The 26841-nt window shown below is 38.0% G+C and overlaps 1 protein-coding gene across 1 annotated transcript; it reads right to left on the bottom strand.

The window, feature by feature from the left end:
- Positions 1 to 412: 412 nt before the first annotated feature.
- On the bottom strand, positions 413 to 23034 carry SEC22B (SEC22 homolog B, vesicle trafficking protein). Its single transcript, XM_080800036.1, has 5 exons — positions 22821 to 23034; positions 14646 to 14755; positions 11687 to 11847; positions 9633 to 9779; positions 413 to 2375 (listed from the first exon to the last, which is right to left on the bottom strand). The coding sequence occupies exons 1-5, from the start codon at positions 22893 to 22895 to the stop codon at positions 2221 to 2223; spliced, it is 648 nt and encodes a 215-aa protein (XP_080656162.1). The 5' UTR covers positions 22896 to 23034; the 3' UTR covers positions 413 to 2220.
- Between the last annotated feature and the right edge of the window lie 3807 nt (positions 23035 to 26841).

Here is a 26841-nt window from a genome sequence, read left to right as displayed (position 1 = left end):
GGTCTCACTCTTTTACTCATGATATTGCACAAACTATTGACTCTGTCTGGAATACCTCATTCTCCTTCTCTTATCACACTCCTTCCCAAAGTAAATTAGGTGTCCTTTCTTAATGTGCCCCCAATAACACTAGATAGCATTTATCACATTCTGTTTTACATGCTTCGTTGGTTGCGGACACATTTCATCTGGTCACAGCTTCCCACTACCTCCCATAAAGAACAGAAGTGGGAGCCACATCATGACAGTCTTGTTCTCATTTTTCTACCACCATTAATATTAAACCACTTTTTCATTCCTTTCTTCATCATTCTGCCACCATTCTCATTTTTTAATTAACCCAGTGAGTTTCGTAGAAATGTACCCAGAAAGCTTCATGTACACAAAATAACTATATAACAAAACTTCACACTGAAGGGAACATTCTAGAAGTATTTATTTCATTGCTGGCCACTTGATTGCTGCATGCAACTCTCAACAACGAGCTGCCACTCTCCACTCCTATAGAAGAACCAAATCCTATGGTACCACTAAGGTTTTCAGACTTTCAGGCTTTTATTACCAACATCATTACTTTAGGGACAAGCCTTGTAGGGACTTAAAAGCACTTATTCTCTATAAAAAGTAACTTCATATTTCATGCACATACTCCAATTGGCAGACTTAGGTCCAAAACAGAAAGAAAAAAAGTTATTCTAATTCTGTAAATTTATCAGAAACAAAATAAGCCACTTCTCCTTGCTTTGTTACTAAGGAAATTGGATTTTTTTTTCTCTACCAGGAATCAAGACAGTAGCTTTGATGATCCCTTAGTTATAAAATTGTTTACTCATTAAAGTTCTCTCCAAAGATGTTAAGAAGTAAGAAGCTGGCTCATTTTCTTGTACAACTTAAAGAAATATTTGCAGTATATGTAAATTCTAGGTTATATTGTAGACCCTTGTGATAATTTAAAAGGTCTATTCTCCCCATTTAAAAAATTCTACCTCAGAAGGTAAAAGGAAATCCCCATCATCCCTGAGCAAAAAAGGGAAAAATCACAGGTACTTTTATTTGTTAATAGAAGCCACTTAAATGAGTTATCTATCTTTAGAACATTCTTAGAGAATTTACATAAATTGAAGTAGTTATGAGGTGTTCTCAAAGACTTTCTCAGATAAATGTATTTAGTAGTTTGAGTAGATGCTCTATAAAAATTTAAATCTAACTACACAGCTAAACATTTTCCATTTCCATTTCCATTTTGAAATTTGAGAATATCCTGAGAGGATGCCTATGGACATGAAACTACTGGGTGCAGAGGAATTTTTAAAATGTCAACAGGAGGGAAAGAGAGTGGGGAAAACTACAGTGGAGAAAGAAAGAAGGGGCAGGACAAACTGTAGTGACAGGCTGGGCCTTTCTTCCCCTTAAGTCAGGGGACTCTGGCTATCTGTATGCTGTACTTAATCTTCTATTAATATAAACCGGATGCTGACAGATAAAATTAAGAATGTCCCAAACTAAATTTAAGTCTTTTAAGGAGTAAATGACAGAAAACACTTTAGCTTCTTAATCAAGGAGTGCTATAATATAATTTCAAGGCATCTTAATATAATTCATTTAACCCTAAAGCAGTTGTGCAATAAGCAAAATGTCATAAAAGGAAAACAACAAAAGTTAACTTCCTATAGGGGCCAACAGACAAGATCTTTGTAGCACAGCAATTAACCTTCACATAGTGGAGTCTTGTTTACAAGGCCATCAAAAACTGAAATCACAAATGTCACCAACGAAAGGAATGTTGATTAGATAGAGGCATAAAACTTCCCAATGGGCTGCCTTCTCTGAAGGAATTTCAGCCTGTTGTTAGCACAGGTTGGCTAAGCCAGATATCACTGATGACTCCATTAGAGAAAGAAAATGCCCCACTCAGTGCTGTTTAAAAATGTAAAGACACTGGGAGGGAAAAAACAAAATTAAACAATCTACTGTTCCCTAATGTATATAGCCTAGCACCCAGAGAAAGCCTCTGCCCCCAAAAGAGGTTTTCTACAAAGGGGTAAGCTTCATCAAATGAGGTGTAACATTTCATTTTCAGGACATGTCTTTCCTTGCAAGGTCTTTAGAGGCAGAAGTTCCACTTGGAATTCTAATACACATCTCTGCGAGCTCAGCTTCCTGAAAACATACACCTGCCGGGGTCTAGGTTCACCCTTGCCAGTGACTGGATTCACTACTTCACAGCCACCAGAATCGCACATACACTATTAACATGATGAAAAATACAGCGACTGCTGCAAGTTTGGCGTAAGTGGAACGCATGTTCAAGTACTTCGCGTCCTGGCGGTATTTCTTGGACAGACTGGACAGATTGTTAGCCTTTGAATCCAATGCTGTCAAAGAGGAAAAAAGGAAAACAGTAATTAGTCCCTGAAGTATTCTGTCTAATGTATTAAGCATAAAAATAACTTAAACGAGTGGGACCATACCAAACAACCATGAAGCTTAAATTGTTTTTATTTTAAGGGTTAGGGTGCATATACTGGTTAACCCATGATCCTGATGCACTGTAAAATCTACACTGCATTTTAAAGTTACCAGACTAAATTATGTTCAAATTCTTGAGATTGTACCGCGAGATGGTTAAGAGTACTGGCTCTGGTCTCAGAGTCTTTGGTTCGAATCTCAGCTACCCCAGCCATGGGACATTGGTCAATTCACTTAGTCTCTACTAAGACCCAGTTTCATCATCTATAAAATGAGGATAACAGCACTAACTGTACCACAGGATTATAGGTACATGAGAATGGCTGTAAAGTGAACATAATCCTTGGATATGATAAGCCTTTAAGAAGTGTTAGTTGATGATAATCATCTTCATCATTTTTTAATGGTCTAAATCATATTCTCTCATACCTTGAAAAATGATAATCCATGTAAGATAAGACTCAGGTGACCAGAAAATTCAATGAATCAGAAGCTGAGTATTGACCTATATCTTAATGGTGGCTGCTACCAAATTCCTAAGATTCTCTACACGGTAAAAACTATTATGATGCTACTAGAAATTATATTTCAACAGACACAGGAAAGTTGTCTTATAACTAAAATCACAGGTGCTGGAAAACCACCAATACCTACTAAATTAAGCTTTTTAAAACTTTTGAAAAGTTTTGCTTTTCAAAAAGGACATTTATAATGTAACTGCCTTCTATAACTGTTACCTGAGCACTCAGAGAAGCAACAAGAGTGGACTAAAATACATGACATATTTTAATAATACTCAGCGTGATATAAATGAATTCTGATCATTTTGGTTCTTTAAATTTTTGGAAAAAAACTATTTTGCAATATGAATTTGTTCTTCCTTAGGGAATACTTCTGGAATATTTGGAGTTGCTTAATAGAGACTGAGTTGATTGAGAAATGTGATATTACTTAATGACAAAAGAATGACAGCCACTTCTAAATTAGCAATTTGTCCTGTAAGAAAAACACTTAGTCACATAAGAAAATTTAGGAGATGAGAAATAACCATGACAATGCTGTGGGGAATCTTTCCAGCCAGTCTACTAAAATGGACACTCTACTACATAGAGGTTCTTAACTACTATGTCTACTGCTATATCCCCAGTGCCCAAAACAGAGTCTGGCAATAGTCAGTGATCAAAAAATAAATATTTGCTAAATAAATCTAAATCTGCTGAGAATAACTGGGCAGCAGAACAATATTAAGTCATATGAAATGAACAATAGTTGAGAGAATTCCTTTACATAGGAACATTTAGAAATACATGATATCGTAAAGACAAAGCCACTGCTGGGAGAAGTCACTGAGCAAATATTTGTTACAGGCACCAAGCAAAGTGCCGAAAGATACAATGATGATCACAACATACACGACTAGACTTACAGTCTAGTAGAATGACAGACCTAAATGAAAAAACAAAACCCACGGTTTAAAAGAAACAGCTATTTTAGGCAGTAAAAATGGGCATAATTTTGTATTGCTGAAAGAACCCATAGGAGCTACTTAGGTCTTAAATGCAAGGCAGGCTAGCTCTAAAACCAAAAATTAGAAAGAGGGGTGCCTGGGTGGTGCAGGTGGTTAGGTGTCCAACTCTTGATTCGACTCAGGTTGTGATCTCGGATCATGAAATTAAGCCCCATGTTGAGCTCCATGGTCATCAGGGAGTCTGCTTAAGACCCTCTTTCCCTGGGCAACCCCTTCAGGTCCCCTCCCTCCTTGGGAGCTTTGTACTATCACTTTGCTCTTGCTCAATAAACATTGCTTTGTGCCCCCCACCCCCAAAAAGACTCCCTCTCCCTCTGCCCCTCATCCCTGCTCACTCACTCTCTCTCCCTCTCTAAAATAAATAAATCTTTAAAAAAAAAATTAGAGGAGCACCTGGGTGGTGCAGATGGTTGGGCAACTAATTCTTGGTTTCAGCTCAGGTCGTGATCTCAGGGTCCTGGGATCAAGCCCCCGAGTGGGCTCTGCACTCAGTACAAAGTCCACTGGGGACTCTCTTCCCTCTCCCTCTGCCCCTCTCCATCACGTGCCCTCTCTCTCCCTCTCCCAAATAAACAAATAAATCTTTTAAAAAATTAGAGAAAGAAGACATAAAAGATGGATTCTTATTATGAAGAAGTTAAAGGGAAGAAAACATTTTTTGAGGTAGGCTAATCCTTTCACTATCCTTCAGATATGCTCTGTTCAGATACACTTTTTCTTCCTCCCTCTTAAAATACCACTCTTCACTTCTTCCTGGTCTATCAAAATTCAAGAAGTCTTCCCTGTTCACTTCACATTATCTACTTCCTGCTACATTTTACAGCTCTTATTGTTTATATATCCATTTAAAACTATCACACACTGAAGATGGACAAGGACCTGCAGAGGCCAATGAATTCTACCAGGCACTAGCAGTGTGACTAAAAGCAAGGTACCTAACTTTTCTGAGTCTGCTTCTTTATCTGTAAAACTGGTTTGATTCCACCCAATTCACAAGAGATTACTCTAAAGCATAAGTAAGATATATGTAAAGTCCCCCTGGGGTTCCTGGGTGGCTCAGTCAAGCATCTAACTCTTTGATTTTAGCTTGGATCATGATCTCCGGGGGGTCATGGGATATGCTCCATGTCAGGCTCCATGCTCAGTGTAAAATCTGCTTGAAATTCTCTCTCTATCTCCATCTATCCCTCCCCCAGCTCACACTCTCACTCTCTTCCTCTTTCAAATAAATAAATAAAATCTTTAAAAAGATAAAGTCCCATGAGATGCCTGGGTGGCTCAGTTAAGCAACTGCCTTCACCTCAGGTCATGACCCCAGGACCCTGGGATCGAGTCCCATGTCTGTTCCTTGCTCAGCAGGGTGTTTGCTTCTCCCTGTGCCTGCCTCTGCCCCTGCTTGTGTTCTCTGTCCCTGACAAATAAATAAATAAAACCTTTTCAAAAATAAAAATAAATAAATAAATAAAATAATAAAGTCCCCCTACCATATTGCCTAACACAAAGGGTTCAACTTAGGGCACCTGGGTGGCTCAGTGGGTTAAACCCTCTGCCTTCGGCTCAGGTCATGATCCCAGAGTCCTGGGATCAAGCCCTGCACTGGGCTCTCCACTCAGCAGGGAGCCTGCTTCCTCCTCTCTCTCTCTGTCTGCCTCTCTGTCAAATAAATAAATAAAATCTTCTTTAAAAAAACAAAACAAAACAAAACAAAAAAAAGGGTTCAACTGATGTCTCTTCCCTTACGCTACCTATAAATTACTTTGTGACAATGACAATGTTTCTTATCCTCCCAATCAGATAAAGTTATTAATATTAGAAATGTACAGGTGACCCTTAAACAACATGGGTTTGAACTGTGCACATTCCACTTATACATGAATTTTTAAAAATAATTTATTTTTTTATTAACATATAATGTATTATTAGCCCTAGGGGTACAGGTCTGTGAATCATCAGGTTTACACACTTCACAGCACTCACCAAAGCACATACCTTCCCCAGTGTCTATAACCCAACCACGCTCTCCCTATCCCCCTACCTCCAGCAACCCTCAGTTTGTTTTTGTGACATTAAGAGTCTCTCTTATGGTTTATCTCCCTCCGGATCCCATCTTGTTTCATTTATTCCTTTCCTATCCTCTAAACCCACCCTGTTGCCTCTCAACTTCCATACATGAATTTTTTTAATAGAATACTATAGATGTATTTTCTCTTACGATTTTAACAACATTTTCTTTTCTCTAACTTACTTGTAAGAATATAGTATATAATATGTGTAACATACAGAATAACATGTTAACTGGCTGTTTATGTTAAGGGGAGGGCTTCCAGTCAACAGTTGGCTATTAGTAGTTAAGTTTTTAGGAAGTCAAAAGTTCTATACAGAGTCCCTGACCCCCAAGCTGTTCAAAGGTCATCTGTCTTCTTTTCCAATCAGTATAGCACTAGAAGAGAATCTTTTTACATTTTTGATAAACTGACCATATATATACCTTTGATATAAAGAAAAATTTCTGTTCTGGTCTATTTTATCCCAGGTAGAAATAGTAAGACTGTTATGAGGAAAATTTACAGACTCACTCATCCAAAATTTGATGTTTAAAGAGTGTGAAGCAATTTGCTGGAACAACTGCTGACTACTACCATAAAGGTTACAATCTGCAGTTCATAATAAAGGAAAACCCATCTACCCATGAATAACATCACAAGGCTGAGTTCATGAAATACTCACTAAGGCAACAATTTGTGATCATTACTGTGAGAGAAATAAACCAAGTATATGAAATAGATATGAAATACATATATATTACATTTAAAGAGTACGTTATACACTTAGGTAACATTTAAACATTAGGTAAATATACATGTATTTTAAGGCAAATTAGTTAAGTACACAGGTATACATACACATGCACACACCCATATGTGCTTAAAAAACTGTCACATAGCTAAGTGTCTTAAGAGTTTAAAGGACAAAAGAGATTAATGTGATGTGGGCTATCAGAATCAGGGAAGGCTTCTTGGAAGAGGTAGTCCTCATCTGGATCTTAAAAGAACAAGTCCGGGATGGTGAGGAAGCTGACCGGGTTGAGGCAGAACATTTGTGAATTAGAGAGCATGAAAGAAGTTTGCAATCTCCTTATCTTCCATTACAGAGAACAAAATGCCTTGCATACTATAAGCACTATAAAAATGAAAAGTAAGTTGATCCACTGGCATTTTTCAAAGAGCTGGAGCAAACAATCCTAAAATTTGTACGGAACCAGGAGAGACCCTGAATTGCTAAGGGAATGTTGAAAAAGAAAGACAAAACTGGGGGCATCATGTTGCCTGATTTCAAGCTTTACTACAAAGCTGTGATCACCAAGACAGCATAGTACTGGCACAAAAACAGACACATAGACCAGTGGAACAGAGTAGAGAGCCCAGATATTGTCCCTCAACTTTATGGTCAAATAATCTTCAACAAAACAGAAAGAATATACAGTGGAAAAAAGACAGTCTCTTCAATAAATGGTGCTGGGAAAATTGGACAGCTATGTGTAGAAAAATGAAACTCGACCATTCTCTTACACCACACACAAAGATAAACTTGAAATGGATAAAAGACCTCAACATGAGGCAGGAATCCATCAGAATCCTGGAGAACATAGGCAGTAACCTCTTCGACATTGGCCACAGCAACTTCTTTCAAGATATGTCTCCAAAGGCAAAGGAAACAAAGGCGAAAATGAATTTCTGGGACTTCATCAAGATCAAAAGCTTCTGCACAGCAAAAGAAACAGTCAACAAAACAAAGAGGCAACCCATGGAATGGGAGAAGATATTCCGCAAATGAGTACGGACAAAGGGCTGATATCCAAGATTTATAAAGAACTTCTCAAACTCAACACTCACAAAACAGATAATCATGTCAAAAAATAGACAGAAGACATGAATAGACACTTCTCCAAAGAAGACACAGAAATGGCTATCAGACACATGAAAAAATGTTCATCATCACCAGCCATCAGGGAGATTCAAATCAAAACCACACTGAGGGGTGTCTGGGTGGTTCAGTGGGTTAAAACCTCTGCCTTCGGCTCAGGTCGTGATCCCAGGGTCCTGGGATCGAGCCCCACATCGGGCTCTCTGCTCACCAGGGAGCCTGCTTCCCCATCTCTCTCTCTGCCTGCCTCTCTGCCTACTTGTGATCTCTGTCTGTCAAATAAATAAATAAAAATCTTAAAAAACCCCACAAAAAACCCACATTGCGATACCACCTTACACCAGTTAGAATGGCCAAAATTAACAAGACAGTAAACAAGTGTTGGGGAGGATGTAGAGAAAGGGGAAACCTCTTACACTGTTGGTGGGAATGCAAGTTGGTGCAGCCACTTTGGAAAACAGGGTGGAGATTCCTTAAGAAATTAACAATAGAGCTTCCCTATAACCCTGCAATTGCACTATTGGGTATTTACCCGAAAGATACAAATGTAGTGAAAAGAAGGGTCATCTGTACCCCAATGTTATTCATAGCAGCAATGGCCATAGTCGCCAAACGATGGAAAGAACCAAGATGCCCTTCAACAGATGAATGGATAAGGAAGATGTGGTCCATATACACTATGGAGTATTATGCCTCCATCAGAAAGGATGAATACCCAACTTTTGTATCGACATGCACGGAACTGGAAGAGATTATGCTGAGTGAAATAAGTCAAGCAGAGAGAGCCAATTATCATATGGTTTCACTTACTTGTGGAGCATAAGGAATAACATGGAGGACATGGGGAGATGGAGAGGAGAAGTGAGTTGGGGAAAATTGGAGGGGGAGACGAACCATGAGAGACTGTGGACTCTGAGAAACAAACTGAGGGTTTTGGAGGGGAGGTGGGAGGTTGGGTGAGCCTGGTGGTGGGTATTATGGAGGGCACATATTGCATGGAGCACTGGAACACTGAAATTAAAAATAAATAAATAAACATTTTTAAAAAAAGAAAAGTAAGTTGAGACAAGACTAGATTTTTTTTTTTAAGATTTTATTTATTTATTTGATAGAGATCACAAGCAGGCAGAGAGGCAGGCAGAGAGAGAGAGAGAGGAGGAAGCAGGCTCCCTGCTGAGCAGAGAGAGCCCGATGTGGGACTCAATCCCAGGACCCTGGGATCATGACCTGAGCTGGAGGCAGAGGCTTAACCCACTGAGCCACCCAGGCGCCCAAGACGAGACTAGATCTTATCCTGTAGTCACAGATGTTAAGTTTTTCAGCAGAGGAATGCATGGCATTTTATGACATTTGATCTGACAGCAACAAAGTCTCCCAAAGTGGCTAGTCAGGAAACCATTGCAATAAATCTTTGACAATTTCCTCTCATTCTTCTTTTATTTCCCTTAACTTATGTGTTTCTGTAAATATTTAATGTTGTAAATATATTGGAAGCAGTGATTGCTTCTGATATGGAACGAGACCATCACACTGTTCCAACTCAATAAAAACTAATCATATTAGGGAAAAATATTATATTGTAAGTCTTACAATGTAATCTGTCTCTAAGAGGTGATTTCTTAATAGTGCTAGATAGAATCTGACAGCAAAAAAAAAGTATCCCAAAATAAGCTATCCTTGCCTATAGGAGGACTTTTAATGCTTTACATACCTGAGAGTGCTTCTCCCCGTTGTAACACTTCTTCAATATTGGCCACCATGATCCTCTGCACATCTTGCAATTCAGTGTTGATAGAGCCTAGGTTTCTCCGAGCACGGCTGTCAATGTAGAGCTTCTTGGTTTTCTGAATGTAGGTGTCTAGAATAATGAAGAGAAGTGACCATGAACAACTTTGTCCATCAAAGTACTGTAGGGAATAGGAAGTTTTGAGTTTAGTCCTGGATCTGCAATTGTCCATGGCTAAGGAAGCTTTTGAGTGAGCATCAGAATCTGAGTTTTGATTTCTTCATTTGTAAAATGCAGACAGATGATCAATCAAGAGAAATGTCCTCTGTACACCTTTAAATGAGAAGTCTCTGTTCTCAAGATCCTTAGAGAAATTAAGAGGGCTTACTGTAGTAAGTCTTTTCTGAAAGCACAGATTTTCAAAACATGGTCCAAGGATCCTTAGGGTTTCACTACTTAATTCTTCACATTCCCTGAAAAGGATCCTAGCAACAATCTAGCATCACTACAGGTTAATATGGCAAGGGTTATTCTATCATCAAAAGGGGGAAAAAACACTGTCTTAAAATATTTTCTTTAACATACTTCTAATTTCACTCTGTTCTTAAACTTCAGGTAAAGCAAAATCCCACTACAAAACTGCAATCTTATTTATGGCTAGCCTATGTCTGTATTTCTCAGACCTGTAAAAAGAATAACTTATTATTAAAGATTTTATTTTCAACTTTGGGCAAAAATCTTAAGTTACATGAGCTGGATACCTCTCATTTGCCTCCTTAGACCTCCTCTCCACCTTTCTGCACCATGCTTTTGCCTCGGAAAGCTGACCTGCATGGACCACATCGTGGGCTCCTTGGCCTGGTACTTCTGGTTAGGTTCAGCCAATGGGGGAATTCCAAGGGTGGAGCATGAGAGCAGTTAGTGACATTAGGGTATTTATTCCCAACCTCTCCCTGAGAAGTCACCCTGGCAGTATCCTCCAACCAGATGTTATTGCTCCTCTCAAGTTGGCCTTCTCTATAAATTTTTTCCTTCAAAGTTCCAAAAACTGTTCCTTTCTCTTATCCCTCAGGCCTAGGGATAAAAACAATTAGTGTATTACTGATCTCAGGTTACTGTACTTTGTGGTTCACCTATAACCCATTCATCTTTGTATTCAATCCTTTAAGCTAATTTGAGTGTACCAACTATTTCCTGTGTGACCTTGATATACTATTCTTATTTTTTTCCTTGGGTTTACTGGACCTTATCTTCAAAACAAAATTTGAAAAACCAGACATTATAAAAATTAGCTCTTGGAGAGTTTATAGTTATGAAATACCGGAATGTTTTGCTAAATTTTCTTTATTTCTAAAAGTAAGATAACCATTTATCTAGCAAATTGGTAATACTCCAGAAATTTGGAAACAGTAAAACCAATTTCTGTTTTAACTAAAAATACCAATAATGTAGTCTAATCATACTTATTCTCACTCCCACTACTTAGGGTACTCAAGACATTTCCTTTGATTTATTGCCATCAGATATTTAACTGGTGATGAATCTTTCTGTAATTATTTTACATGGACATCCACACTCACTATTTCTGCATGTAATAAATGTTATCTCTCCCCAGCACCATACCTCCTCCAGCTATTTTTTTTTCTTTTTAACTAGAGGATCTGAAAAAACCATCTTCTTTCTGATTTCCAAGTTTTGATTTCCAGGAAATGAACCTTACTGGGGGAAGGGAGAACTCAGCTACTATATACCAGTCAAGTAGATCTTTGGACACAGTTCTGATGCTGAATCAAATCAAATCACAAAAAAGGGCAAAGGGCAACAAGTTCTAAGAAAAAGATCAAAAGACCAGAGAAAATTACTGAGAAGAAGTCTCATTCATTCAAAAGGACAAAAAGAGATGGAATAGAAAAGACAGAATTCAAACCTTCAGTAAGTCAACATCAGAAAAAAATGCATCAGAATTACTATCAACGTAACAAACAGCTTCTCCATATTGTTTGCTCTCTTGATATAGAGATGAAGAGCAAAAAACTTACCAAACTCAATAAAGGAATAGGGCCTAGACACAGTGGGCACCTTCTTCCCATGCTGTTCATCAAACTCTGAGTGCAAATCTTCTAGGTAGGCAAAAGCCAATTTCTTAGGGAAGGCAGCTTCACACAAAACCAAATAACAAACTCCCTGCTCAATAATGTAGCTGGAGAGACAAAAAAATACAAAAAAAACAAAAAACAACAAGAAAAAGTTGTCTATAGAATAACAATACACCCAACAACTTGAAGCAGACTCTCAGTGCCTTACAAACTTTTGAAAATATTCCAGCCTAAGCTAGCTAAATCAGAAAATCAATTTCAAACCACAAATCCTTGGAATCAAAAAGCAAACATCATCTTAATATTAGAATCATATTCCAAAAGGGAATTATTTAAACATGTTTATTATATAATTCAGCAAAAATATTTTAATACCTAAGACTTTTTCGTAAAAACTCAGAGTTGTGACTCCATCTACCTTTTGATTATGTATGGAAATGAGTATACACATATTTAAACTCCTTCCAGTTTTAAGAACAGTAGACTGGAAATTTTGGTGGATACTTAGAAGTTGGAAGTTAATGCCACAGTGTTTACTGGATACAGATAATGACCTTACGACAAGTAATATTCCCTAATTCCCAGGACAGAACTCTGTATAAACTATCCAGTATCAGAAACTATTCAGTAACAGAAGTGACTTCCTCTTAGCTCCCTGGCACTCTGGAAGGAGCTATATGACTACATGTCTGAGATCTCTTGGAAAGAGGTTAGGTCACTCAGTGATTTCAAATGTCTTTCCAGCCACAGTACTCTTTATTTCTGCAATAATTATATTCAGAGGACCAAGTACATTAAATAAAATCAGAAGGTCATTAGTTTAAGTAGGAGTATAAGGGCACAAAGTATTATATATACCCCTATCCCTACTCTTACTATGTGGCTCCTAATGCATCCTGGGACTCCACAGAGCAGTTTACAGTGTATCATATGATCTCTCAGGCCCCTTAAAATGATGATGATGATACTGCTGTTCTATCTCTTGCTTGGGCATCCGAATCAACTGCTCTCCTTGCCTTCAATCTAGACCATCTTCTAAACTACCAGTTTTATTCCTGGGGCGCATGGGTGGCTCAGTCGTTAAGAAGAGTCTGCCTTCGACTTGGGTCATGATCCCAGGATCCTGGGATCGAGCCCTGCATAGGGCTCCCTGCTCAGCAGGGGAATCTGCTTCTCTCTCTCCCATTCCCCCTGTTATGTTCTCTCTTTCACTGTATCTTTTTCTGTCAAATAAAATAAAATCTTAAAAAAAAAAACAACTACCAATTTTATTCCAAACGAGTAAATATGACCATATTACTCTGCTTAAAAACACTCAGGATTCCCTAATACCTACAAAATAAAATCATGCTCTTTGATATAATATTTGTGGCTCCAAAACAGGTATAGACTGGTCTCCAAACTTGGGTTCTTTTACATCCTCATGGACTTCTGCTTATATATAAATATATATTTCTAATTGTAATACCCTTTTATGTACCTGGAAAAACCTTGTTCATTTTCATATGCTCGATTCTACTATAATTTTTTCCATGAAATTTCTCTGTATTCTCCCACTCTCTATCGCCTTTCCTCAAAACTTACTCCCTACAAATGGGAATTTCTTTCTAGTTCCAAAGCATTTCATTTATAACTGAATTACAGCACTTCTTGCCCTACGGTATCATAGTTTAGTTGTCTGCACATATGTTTCTCTCTGCTAATAAGATAAGCTCATAAAAGCTATGGACATCAAAGGCAGAACTTAACATGTGGTCTGTCAAAAAAAATCTTTAATAAATAGCTCTTAGATGGAAATTAAGGATGGAAGAGATTGTAAAGTTACTAAAGGAACCATATAGAAGAAAATGTTCTTAATCCATCCATGGTAGAGATAAAAATACTATATATAATTAGGCCCCTATATTTATTTTTTTGATGTTGAAAACTGGATTTGTAGAAAGTATTTCATATACTACACAAATTAATAGCTTATAAAACTTAATATCCAGGCAAACCTTTGGAGTCCCCAGCCTCTTTGGGAGCTTTGTACTCTATCATTCAATGAACTTTACTATCACTCAATAAACCTGGCTTTGCTGCCCACCTAAAAATAAATAAATAAATAAAACGTAAAACAAACAAACTAACTAAAAAACTTAATATCTACTACTTTCTTAACCAATAAACCAGGGTTTGTTTTGATTTTGGTTTTGTATACTTGTTTGTTTGTTTCTAATGGGTGGAGATCTTTTTTTTTTTTCCCTTTCAAATTAAACAGCAGGTCCCTCCCAGGTCTCTATTGTCTTAGCTTCTGAGTTCCTAAAATAGCAAGGATTACTTAGCTAATCCTATTTTATTTTCCTTTGATCTTCTTGTCCTCTTTTTAAAAAATCTTTCCTGTTTTATCACCCTCAAACCTGACATGTATTAAACATTTAATACCAATTATTTGTAGATAATTTGAAATTCAATAAAGTCCTTTTGATCCCTCTTTTGGCTATATGCACTGCCTATATAACCATCGACTGAGATGCTCTTAAATTACCCTCACAAAACTAGGACCATGTTCCCTATTTTTATAGAGGTAACGGAGCCCAGAGAAGTATGTGAGTTTTCAAGGTTGTGTTGTTAGTAAATGTTGGCTTTAAGAAGCTCCTAAAGCAAAAAATTATCTATTATTGCATGATGGGTACAGCACTCATTAGACACAGGATAACAGTTCATTTATTGTATGCAAATTTAATAAACAAACCAAGATCTCTGTCTTGCAGAACTGGAGCCAGGGAAGTTGCTTCCATGAAGAGAATGTATTTTTAAAATTTTCTTTACTTTTAAATAATTATTACCACTCTTATCAGGTGTTATTATATCTACCGTACCTCATACTTAAATGATCACAAAGAAATGGGATTATACTCACTGGAAAGTCATGGCACCGGCTTCCAAAGTACATCTAGTAGGGGACTGTTCATTCAACTTGCGAAAGAGTTGCTTAGCCTGACTCTGGTACTGTTGAAGATCCCGGCCAGACTGAAAGAAGACACCTTCATTTAAGAATTTTCCACACACAAAAAATGCCAGAACAGTTAGTCAGCAGCATTATACTATGAGGACACTATGTAAATAAGGTCTTTAACTAAAGGTTAATAAGTTCATTTTTAACAAAAGAAAAATGGCCAACTGTTAGAGCAAAAAGGAAGACCAAACCCCCTAGTTGTTCAAGAAAATCACACTATTTGCCAAGAAGCAAACTGTACTTCTCGACTGTCTTTAAGGCACTCTTAACTTTCAATCAAGTGTTTTTTCCACTATCAGGTCAGTGGTCTCCTCCTAACTCATTTCACTTGCACACTTACTGGCACATAACTGGACGACATTTTCTATACCTGGAGAATCTTAGGAAAAACAGACTGATGAATCTCATTTTTACCTGAATATCAAGCAAAATCTTCCACAAAGTGTTACAGTATTGAACATTTAAGTAAAACTAAATGTATGCACCCGTAACTGCAAATTACTAGAAACATTTTAATGCAACTGGGTAAAAATGAGCAAGAGTAAGGACCGAGACTGAAAAGTCAAATATTCTTTACTGAATAAATCTACTTGGTTTCTGAGTTTGGATAGCAAGGGACATATGCATACAAAATGAAAGTAACAATATTCAGATGATAGAATTACAGGCAATATTTTCTTGAACTATTTTTAAATAGTTTAATAATTTTTTTAAAAAAGGAAAAGAGCCTAATGAGGAAAATAGTAGTGTCATCTCAAAAGGAGAACATCATACTTTACTAACCAATTAGTTCCAAACAGGAAAGAAGGAAATGGAAAGCAAATATACATTATTTATGCATCCACATACAGCATGGGGGTGGGAGGGGGCTTTTGCCACTTGATAGAAAGGAATTATTTTATTTTAGATTATTTATTTTGAACACTAGAACACAGTATCTCCTTGAAAGATGTTTAATAACTAAATGTTTACCTTAAAAAAGCATTTATTTGAGGTTCTTCCTCAAAAGATCTGTGGACTGGATCCGAGGTCTAACTTTTAGAAAATACAAAGTGAAACCCAGAAATTCTAGATAGTGAACCACTCAGTTAAGAATAAAAACAAGGAAGCAATGATAAAATTATCAAAGTGGCAGATAAACAAACGTACAAGTAGCGGATTCTACGCTATATTTAAAATGAGGGCGTCTGGGCAGGTCAGTCGTTAAGTGTCTATCTTCGGCTCAGGTCACGATCCCAGGATGCTGGGATAGAGCCCGCATCCAGCTCTCTGCTCAGCAGGGAGTCTGCCTCTCCCCTCACTCATGCTCTCTGCCTCCCCCCAGCACTCTCTTGTGCACGCTCTCTCTCAAATAAATAAATAAAATCTAAAATAAAATTTAAAAATGAACTGGAAATTTCAGTATGAATAAGGAAGTAAATAAGCATGAAGTGAACCAGGAGAGTTAGGCAGACACTACTAGAAGTTATCTACTTGTAGATTTATCTTGTTTAGTACTGCCTCTACGGCAATGATTTGTTATAATACTCTTCACTTGAGAAATATTTCTATATTAACATATATATGTACATATGTGTATATTTACATATTAAAATACTTTACAATAATTAACATTATAATCTATATTAATGTTATTATATTAACTTGTATTGTATATACTTTTTTTTCATGACTGGTCAGCTAGTAAAGGAGACTGAAAACTATCACATGCTTTGAACTAGTACACAATATCCCACATTCCTAAATTTGAATGGTACTAGCCAATTTGCTTGCTTCACCAGTGCCATTATATATGTGGCATTTGGAAGAGATCTGACCCTACATTAGACAGAAAGGGATGCAAATAAAGTTGGAAATATTACTAAAGTGCCAAGAAATAATATCGACATTGATCAATGATTTTTCAACCTTGGCTTTACGCTAAAATCACCTGCGTGTTGTACAAAAACTACTCAAGCCCTATCTCCCCCTACCCCAAACCAATTAAATCAGTATTGCAGAGGTGAAACTCAGAAATTGGTATTTTATTTTATTTATTTGACAAAGAGAGACCACGAAAGAGGGAACACAAGCAGGGGTAGTGAGAGAGGGAGAGAGAGAAGCAGTCTTCCCGCTGAGCAGGGAGCCCGATGTGGGGTTTGATCCCAGCACCCTGGGATCATGACCTGAGCCGAAGGCAGACGATTAATGAGTGTCCCAGAAATTGATATTTTAAAAATAGCCACAACCGCGGGCACCTGGGTGGCTCAGTCAATTCAGCGTCTGCCTTTGGGTCAGGTTATGATCCCGGAGTCCTGGGATCAAGCCCTACACGGGGCTTGCTGCTCAGCGGGGAGCCTGTTTCTCCCTCTCCCACTACCCCTGCCTGTATTCTCTATCTAATAAATAAATAAAAGATGTTTAAAAAAAATAAACAACCGCAACCACAGAGGTTAAGTAAAACTCTTTTTTGACAGCTAAAGGCAGGTGAGCACATTAAAGGAACGAGTTGAAGAAATAAATGGGAAAAAAAAAGCTGTTAAAGACTGGCACAAATCCTTTGACTTTATAAGAAGCATTGTAAACACTACTGCAACCTAAGAGAAAAGAAACTAATAACTGTATGGACTACAAGAAGCTATGTCCAAAAGCATGCTACAGTTTCAGGGACTTTCAATGAACAAAGCAGTGATTGCCAATGCACGAGACTGAGATTACACAGAGATTATGGCATGCCAACCAACATTTTACAGTACTGGTTCCATTTGCATCACCATCGCCGAGAACACAATGCTGGCACAACCCTTCTGATAGTCATTTTTGTGATATGTATTAGAAATTATAAAATTTTGCATATTGTTTTATCTAACAATTCTGTATTTGAAAATATATGTACACACCATATCTTAAAAAATAACTACAAATGCATATAAAAATAAAAAATGTTCAGTTATAGGATAGGAAATTGGTTAAATAACATATGGTGTCTTTATATATAGGAATGCTACATAGCCATTAAAATGTTGTATAATACATAATGATATGAGAAGATATTCACTACAAACTAAGTGAAAAAAAATAGGTGAAAGTCTTACAGTATTACCCATTATGTAATTTTATACACATACACAAAGATTAAGATTATACATTAAAATGGGTATAATTTAAGTAGGGATTTTGGTAATAATCACCATTAACATTTTGGTCCTTTTGTTTATACATATTCACTGAATTATCTACAATAAGCACAGACAAGTTTTGTAATGGGGAATTATTCATTTGCCCATTCCTGTTTATTGCATATTTGTACCCACAAATACGTACAGTTCCAATGTGAACTTTCAGAAAGGCAGAACGAAACCAGAAAAGATTTTTCAGAAATAGGCAAATTAATAAAATTAATGAAAGCACTCACTTTCTGCCAAACACTGTTCTGAACACTTTACATAATTTAACTTAAATAATCTTTACAGCTACGTATGAGGTGATTTAAACTACTATGCCCATTTTCTGCATATGAAGTAAAACTTGCTCAAGGACTAGGAGCCAATAAGGGGAGGGGCAAGAACTTGAACCCAGACAGTCTAGTTCTGGAGTCCCTGTTCCTAAGCATGCTATACCACCTCTACAATTAATATTGCTTTGGTGATAACAGATTCACCTTCTGGGTGATCTTACTATTTGATATTAAATCTAATTCACAGGAAATGCTCAAGAAACTGTGGCAGCTCTGATCTAGATCTCACAAAACAACATATTCACTACTGTACAGACAGACCCTCAGTTTGCTTTTAAGATTAAAGTCACAAAGGGCCCATGGTCACTAGACTACCGAAAAACAGTTAGATTAGATATTCTCATTCTGTTTTCCATTTCATCTAGAACAACTTGATGAACCTTGTATAAAGTATAATGGAAAGACGTGTTAGCAATCCAATAATGAATTGGATGTGAATGTCTGGACAAATCCTGAAACTAATTCGAGGTCATCCAATAGCATATTTAGATTTGGTTCCATATATAATATGAAAGGTACAGGGTAGAAATATACCACACAACTATAATACTTCTTATTGCTATCACCTAGGTCTGGTGAACAATTAATTATATCAAATGCCACCTTTTGTCTTTATAAGAATGTTTAGCTAAGCTCTTATCATTTTTAAATTCCTATTGTGCTCACTTCGGCAGCACATGTACTAAATTCCTATTGAACTCAGCTGGTCAAAGGCCAGAAGCACCAAGAACCAACCATTTTCCTCTAAAAGCAATTACAGTAAGATGACTAATGAACCCTCAGTAACTGGGGTATGTGTGGCAGTTTAAATGTACAACAGACTATCTGCTTTTTTGATGCTCCCTGTTGAATACTTGGTTAGATAAACACCTTCTTCAAGTCTCCAGAACTGGGGCAAATTGAAAGAAAAGTGAACACCCTTCATTTTGAGGTAGAGCAGAAAGGTAGATGAAGAAACAAACATCAAAAAAGGAGAAACATACCAGAAAGGTACAAGAAAGGAAACAGAATATCAGAATCTAGATTTAAAAAGTTCATTTCTCTACCACCCCACCTGACTAAGCAGCTAAGCAGAGGAAACAGTGCCTGAGATACTCTGCCTAAATTATTTTTTAATTTGAATCTCTATTGTATTATTGTTGAATAATACATTATTCAATATATAACAATAACAATAATAATATTGTTGAATAATATTGAATAAATGTTCAACTCCCGTAGAAAGGCAGTTTGTACAGAACTAGAATCTACAAACCACCTAACATGGGATATCAATGATCAGTATAAATAATTGAAAAAGTGCATTGAATTATCTGGACTGAACAAAATTAAGGTACTTAACTATAAAACTATTTGGCTGAAATATCCATTTCTTAAAGTTATTTCTGGACTCTTAAGAAGTAAATATATGATTAAAAATGTTTTTTGTTTGTTTGTTTGTTTGTTTTCAGAACAAGGCATTAAAGTGTACCAGTTATGCACTAAGGCTCTACTCTAAAGTCAGACAGTTACTGATGAAAAATCAGTGGTTCTTAACCACAGGTGATTCTGCCAATTGCACCTGGCAATGTCTGAGAGTATTACACAACTGGAGGGTGGTGGTGATGGTAGTGCTACTGCCATTGAAGATGTAGAGGCCAGGGGTATCAGCAGACCTCCTATTATGCAGAAGACCATATCCCACAACAAAGAATCATCTGATCTGAAATATCAACAATGCAGACATTAAGAAACTGATGAAAAATACCATTATGCTATTTATTAGCTACCTGACTCCTACAAAAAAAACCTATCATCTCTAAGTTGGGAGATTCCTATTTATAAATGGGAATAATAAACATACTAACTATCCTAATATGATTGGTATGAAGACTGAATGAAATCGTATCCCTGACAGGCTTGAGCACAATGCTTGGCACGTAGTAGGTATTCTATAAATGTTCTGTATACTATTATCATTATAAAAAAGAATCTAGGATTCATATTTTTATAGATATTAAAAGTTTAGGAAAGACTCTACAATCCAAAGACCAAATACCTTTTTTTTTTTTTTTTAAAGATTTTATTTATTCATGAGAGACAGAGAAGAGGCAGAGGGAGAAGCAGGCTCCCCACGGAGCAGGGAGCCTGATGCAGGACTCGACCCTAGGACCCCAAGACCATGACCTGAGACGAAGGCAGATACTTAACCAACTGAGCCACCAGGAGCCCTCAAAGTCCAAATTCCTAATGGAAATAATTATGGAACTGCCATCACAAAAATATTTTTGTGGAAAACTTCTTTCCTTGTCAATTAAACAGAGTAACCCATCTTGGTAAACCAACAACTATTTCAGAATTAAATTAGGAAACACACAATAGGGGTGCCTGGGTAGTTCAATCAGATGAGTGACCGACTCTTGATTTCAGTTCTTGATTTTGGCTGGGGTGGTGACCTCGGGTTGTGGGATGGAGCCCCAAGCCCCATGCAGAGGTGGCTTGGGATTCTCTCCCTCTGCCCCTGCCCCCACTTGTGAGTGCACCCCAAAGCACTAATATATAAAATCTTAAAAAAAAAAAAAGAAACACACAATATCTCAATTATTTTTTTCAGTAAAGTATCAGGTAGAGAGTAAGGAACTACTAATATCAAATAGCCTTTCAATTCACTGCATTCCTTGCCCACATTGAAATTCAATGCAATAAACCGACCAGACTTCTCCCTGGGAAAACCCTTTCCCAAACTATGTACATATACTTCAACGAGAATTTTCCCGCACTATCTCCCTTGTCAAGTCATATTCCTACATTTATTTTAATAATTCCACTCCTTCTGTAGAGTGGTCCTAGAAAATTCTTAACAAATTGGGAGAAAAGTATTTCACAATTGAAAATTAAGGGCGCACTATAATGATTAGACTTTGTTTTGTCCAATGAATAGAAAATATATCACTTAGCATGACCTGCAACTTCATGATCAGTATCACTATTCTCCTACATGTGAAAATAAACAGATTTCCAAGTCAAACCTAAAAAGATATATAACGGGGTACCTGAGTGGCTTAGTGGGTTAACCCTCTGCCTTCAGCTCAGGTCATGATCTCAGGGTCCTGGGATTGAGCCTCACATCAGGCTCTCTGCTCAGCAGGGAGCCTGCTTCCCAACCCCCCCACCCTGCTCCCGCCTGCTGCTCTGCCTACTTGTGATCTCTCTCTCTCTCTGTCAAATGAATAAATAAAATCTTAAAAATAAATAAATAAAAATAAAAAGGCATATAACCAAATAGAAGCTTTCCTTATTACTAGACAATACTGTCAACTTAGAAGTCATTTATTTTGGGAAGACTTCTGGTCTCCCAAAACCAAACTAGATACCTTTTCTGTAAGGTAAAGGAGTGAGGTAAAAGAACCTTTGAACTTTACCTTTCCATAAGTAAAACAGCCACAGAGCCTTCTTCCTCTTCCATAGTAGTGGAGCTGCATTAGTTTTCTGGGTTTCCCATTAACTATAAACTCCATGAAAGTAGGGACTGTCTCCTCTAACCTCCTGTATTATCACCATACTTGACACAATTTATGTGTTTAATAATGTTTTTTTTCCCAACAATGTATGAATGAAAAGCCTAAGAAGAGATATGTACAAAATAATTTTTTCTAGAACTCACTTTTTTTAGGCTTGAGTTTGGTTTTGTTTTTTAACTACTTAGGGTGAATGAGAAAGTGAAAGAAAATTGTGCACTTGAAATAAGTTACATAATTTTCATTCTCAGCCTCCCTTCTTCAAAGACTGCCCAACCTTGTTCCAGAAACCAGTCTCACACAAGAAATTTCCCTTGTGATTGTAAGGCACAAAGCAGCTTCTTTTCAAGATATCTGGGGTGGTGGTTGTTTTTTTCATCAATTCAATACACTTTTGAGCACCTGTGCCAGCATAAAACTGCTGTTGTAAAAGCTATGAGAAACACAAAGATGATTAAGATCTGTCTACTGCCTCCTAGGAAATTCAAATTACTGAAAGACAAAGGAAAATAGTAAAATAAAAAGTACAAGGCATTACAGGGATATAACACAGGAGTTATAATTTCAACAGTAGAAATTTAGTAAGGCTTACTGGAGGAGGTGGGAATTGGGCATAACCTTGAAAGTACTGTACTGAACTTCAAACAGGTGTCTACATGTGGCAATATTATCTCACCCACTTTCAAAAGATGTCATCAAGATAGGTCAAGGATCAAGTGCCACAGAAGAGCTTGAAGAACTTAGGAGCTGATTTTTCCCAGGGCCTGTCAGCCTTAATAGCAGCAGAAAATTAGAAACCCCGAATTTTAACAAAGTCTCTAAGAGTTACCCAACAGTAGGTGATCACAATCGACCGAAACCATCCCTACACCGGAGCGTCTTTCTGTAGAGAAACAGGTAAGACAAAAATAAACCTCCTCCGTCAGGAAAGATTTCTCTTCACAAGTCGTCCCTCCACTGCCAAAGGATAAAAGAGCAATTCAGAGGGGTCGAGGGTGCAAGGGTCTCCTGGGTTCTAAGAAGAAATCCGGTACTGACAGCAGAGCTCCGGCAGGGACTTGGGGTCGCGAGGATCTCGGAGCTCACCTGTTCGTCCTCCTGCATCGAAGCCGCCAGCGGGAGTCCGTCCGCCACACGGGCGATCATCGTAAGCAACACCATCTTCACAAGCTACAGGGACCCAACACTGGCCGGGGTGGCCGGAGACGATCTCCTGACTTCCTCTGCCGCGACAACAGTTATACCTCTAGCTTAGTTGCCGAAGACTCAGCCGCTTGCGTCTGCGCTTCCCGCTGAGGTGGCCGGAAACTAGCTTTGGAGCCTTCCACTACCGGTCCTCAGAATTGGCTTCCCACCGAGAACCATAACTACCGGAACACTAGTTCCGCGGTCTCTCCTTCCACCTTCGGAAACTTCCAAGGCCCCGCCCGCTTCTCTGGACTGGGGGCTTCCAAAAACCTTGACCCTTGAGGGGAGTGGCATACAAACTGAAACAGAATAGTCTAGTTCCCAATACTTTTAGGGTGGGGAGAGGGCTCGGAGAGGTGGTGGGAGTTAATGGGTACGTAGATGGAGAGTATGTGCAAAAAACGAAACTCAATGAGGCGCCTAGGTGGCTCAGTGGGTTGGGCCGCTGCCTTCGGCTGGGGTCATGGTCTCGGGGTCCTGGGATCGAGTCCCGCGTCCGGCTCTCTGCTCGGCGGGAGGCCTGCTTCCCTCTCTCTTTACCTGCCTCTCTGTCTACTGTGATCTCTCTCTGTCAAAAAAAAAAACACAAAAAACAAAAACACACACAAAACCAAAACGAAAATCAAGTTATATATTTTCATATTTTTGTATTTTATGTATTATCTATTTTATACATACTTCTATATGCGTATAGTTCTAGGCAGGGATTTTTGTCTGCTTGAAGTTTTTTTGTTTGGTTGGTTTTTGCTTATTTGTTTATGTTGTATCCCCAGATCATTGAACAGTTTCCAATAAAAAATATTTATCTATTGTATGTGTGAAAAAAATGACCAAGTATGCGATCTCAGAAATCACCAAATCAGGCACCCTTCCAAAAGCTGGGATCTCTGCTACATTTCTTACAATAGGTAGCAGGGTAGCTTTGCTAGAACTTCCAGGGACTGGGCATTCACTTCCTATTGGAAAGACCTCTACATAATCCTACTTGAGGAAGCATTACCATCTCTCTTTTCTTTGGTGTACCTATCTCTAAAATGGGGATATTATCCACCTCTCAGGAATTTTGTGAACATTAGGTGAGAAAATGTAGGTGAACGAATTTTGTAAATTAAAAAAAAAAAAGTCATACAAGTGTTGTATTTATTATTACTTACATCAGTAACTACTCTTTATTAAGCATTTTGTGGTTGGTATTCACATTAATAGAAATAGAAAGTGCTTTATAGATACCAGTTACTTAACCAAACAACCCAGTAAGGTTGTTTAATATTAGGTTCCCCTTTATAGTTGGAGAAAAAGCCTCAGAGAGTAATTTTTCCAAGGTGACACAGCTAGTAAGGTTGGGAACGAGATTAGAGCTGAAGTTGAACTCCAAAGTCTCTGCTTTTAATTGTGCTGCACATCTATCAATATTTATCCATAGGTTAAAGAGCTCATGCTTTCATTATCTTTTCTACAGCTCTACAACTATTAGGAGAAAACTAGTATTATTCTTGAGAGGCTTTTGGGAAGTATAGCCAATAAGACCTACTGATTGACTCCACACAAAAGATGAAGGACTGGGATATAGATAAGAAAGAAATCAATGTGGGTTAACAGAGACAGTGAGAAAGTGAAATGGAAGACAATCCTTGTGTATATGGGAGTCTAAACTGGTAAAATCATAGTATCTTACATTTAGAATAGGCCAAATATATAACTTAATGTAATTTGCCTTCCACTCAACATGGACATGCCTTCTGCTATAATCTCAAAAGAAAGTTATTCAGCCTCTGCTAGAATAATTCCAATAATGAGGAATTCATAAGTCAAATATTTTAACCAAGGGTATGATGTAGATGAGAGAAGCAGAAAGTGAAGAATATGGCAGGCATGCAAGGGGAAGCAGATTTGGACCCAGAGTCCCAGTTTCTCTCTAGTTCATGACTTCAGGCTTTTCCCAAGGCTCATAACCATTCCTGCTCATGGATTCTACAAATCATCGTTGTTTCTTTCTTCTTCTTCTTTTTTTAAAGATGTATTTATTTATTTATTTGTTTATGTGAGAGAGACAGAGAAAGAGGGAGGGAGAGTGAGCACACAGATGGAGAGGGAGAGGGAGAACCAGACTCCCTGCTGAGCAGGGATCCTGATGTGGGGTTCGATCCCACGACCCTAAGATCATGACCTGAGCTGCAGGCAGACACTTAACTGACTGAGCCACCCAGGTGTCTTGCCATTGTTTCTTCATGATAAATTTCCTGTCCTTCTTTTTGCTTAGTTTCTGTTACTTATCAAAAAAAACAAAAAAAACAAAAAAACAAAACCCCAAAACAAACAAACAAAAAATAATTAACTATCGAGGAACACAGAATCATCCTGGGGTAACCCGTTCTTGAAACAACATTCATACTCAAAACTTTTACTTTTTTCTTCTTAGACACACTAAAATCATAATCCCAGCAAGAGGAGAGTGCTCTTCTTAGGTCACTGATGAGCTATCAGAAGGCTACAGTTTGTCTCTGTATGAAACTGCCCAACACTTAGACCTCAGGAACTCTGGAATCTGAGTGACTTTTGATTATAACTTGAGCAACATTATGGCATTCACACAGAGGCATCACCTTTGAGCTCCTGCTCTTTGGTCCTTTGAGCAATACAGGACCATGTAATAATGGTGAACACTGTGATCAGTACATGGAAGGTAGTTGACTCTTTCACAATGAATGGAAAAAGGGTATCAAGAAACATTTGTTTGGAACTTTAAAATTTATACAGCTTATTCTTTGTCTGCCTGAAACTTGATGACACTGTGAAATGGTAAAAGTACAAGAATCTTGGAGCCTGTAAACATTGTACTAAAAGGAAAAGAGTGAACAGTAGCCTTGAATATCATAATTAAGAGTTGCCAGCAAATTCTTAAAACTTATTGAAGAAACCAAGTAATGCACATACCTAAATTTAAATCAACCTGCAGATACAGGATGAGATTTTCCACTAAAGGGTCAGAAGGTTGCAGAGATTTTACAATGACATCAGAGGAAGCAATAGCTAAGGACTTGTGTCTATTTATTCTTAAACAATTATTGAGTGCCTAATTAGAAATAGGATACGGATTAGGTAAGGAAGATGAGTAAAAAAACCAGTCTTAGCAACATTTGCCCTTCATCTATCTACAGACTATGCTGCTTAGGAGAAGAGGTCTGCAAGTAAATATCAGCTCTTGTTTGAACTGAATGATTGCATACATTAAAAAAGCACTTCTAAGGTCATGCTCTTGGCAGACAAAAGAATAGAAAGCCACTATATCTGTACTGATATCCAGTCATAGGCACTAGTACGGCCGAACTGGTGATTTAAAAAATTGAAATGCTTTCCTACAGATTAGTAAATAGAGGCTGCCAGGAGCATCCCCCCACCGCTCCCCCCATCTCCGGCGCAACGGCACCAGAACTCTTACAGTTCTCCCTGGGCAGGTCATCCAGACTAGGTTCGGATTGGCCAGTTTCCACGCCAGTCAGTCAAAAGCTCCGCCTCCAGGAGGCCATTGGCTACCTCCAGGGAATCCAGAACGGTCCGGCCTTCCACCCAGGCGTGCACCCTGGCGCTCGCCTTTTGGCCACGCCTCTGGGTACAGTCTCTATCAGGGCTGGAGAGCGCTCCTGCCTGAGTCTGTGCGGGTGTTTATTTTGAGTTATCGTCCCTGACTAAACCTTACAGTGCGAGGTCTGAGGAGGCAGGAATTTGTCTTTTTATCTTTCAATTCATTCACAGACCTTATCTGTGTCATTCACACAGAGCCTGCAGACATTGAATTGAAAGTAAAGATTTGGGGCGGGGGGGGGGCGGGGGGGGAAGGTGGCTAAAAGAACAAAGTGTGCATTGTAAGTAATGTGAAGGCCTCTATTTAAAATAATGACTACTTTAGATAGCCTGCTTC

The sequence above is a fragment of the Martes martes genome, assembly GCF_963455335.1.
Source record: "Martes martes genome assembly, chromosome: 4".
Classification (NCBI taxonomy): domain Eukaryota; kingdom Metazoa; phylum Chordata; class Mammalia; order Carnivora; family Mustelidae; genus Martes; species Martes martes.
Note: the sequence above shows the minus strand (reverse complement) of the source record. Positions and strands in the feature narration are given on the sequence as shown.

Excerpts from the sequence above, each read along its gene's own strand:
- SEC22B (XM_080800036.1), bottom strand. The coding sequence starts at position 22,895 with ATGGTGTTGCTTACGATGATCGCCCGTGTGGCGGACGGACTCCCGCTG. Across the intron at positions 14,756-22,820 it reads CGATGCAGGAGGACGAACAG|TCTGGCCGGGATCTTCAACA; the intron begins GTGAGCTCCGAG and ends GTCTTCTTTCAG. Across the intron at positions 11,848-14,645 it reads GCCGGTGCCATGACTTTCCA|CTACATTATTGAGCAGGGAG; the intron begins GTGAGTATAATC and ends TTGTCTCTCCAG.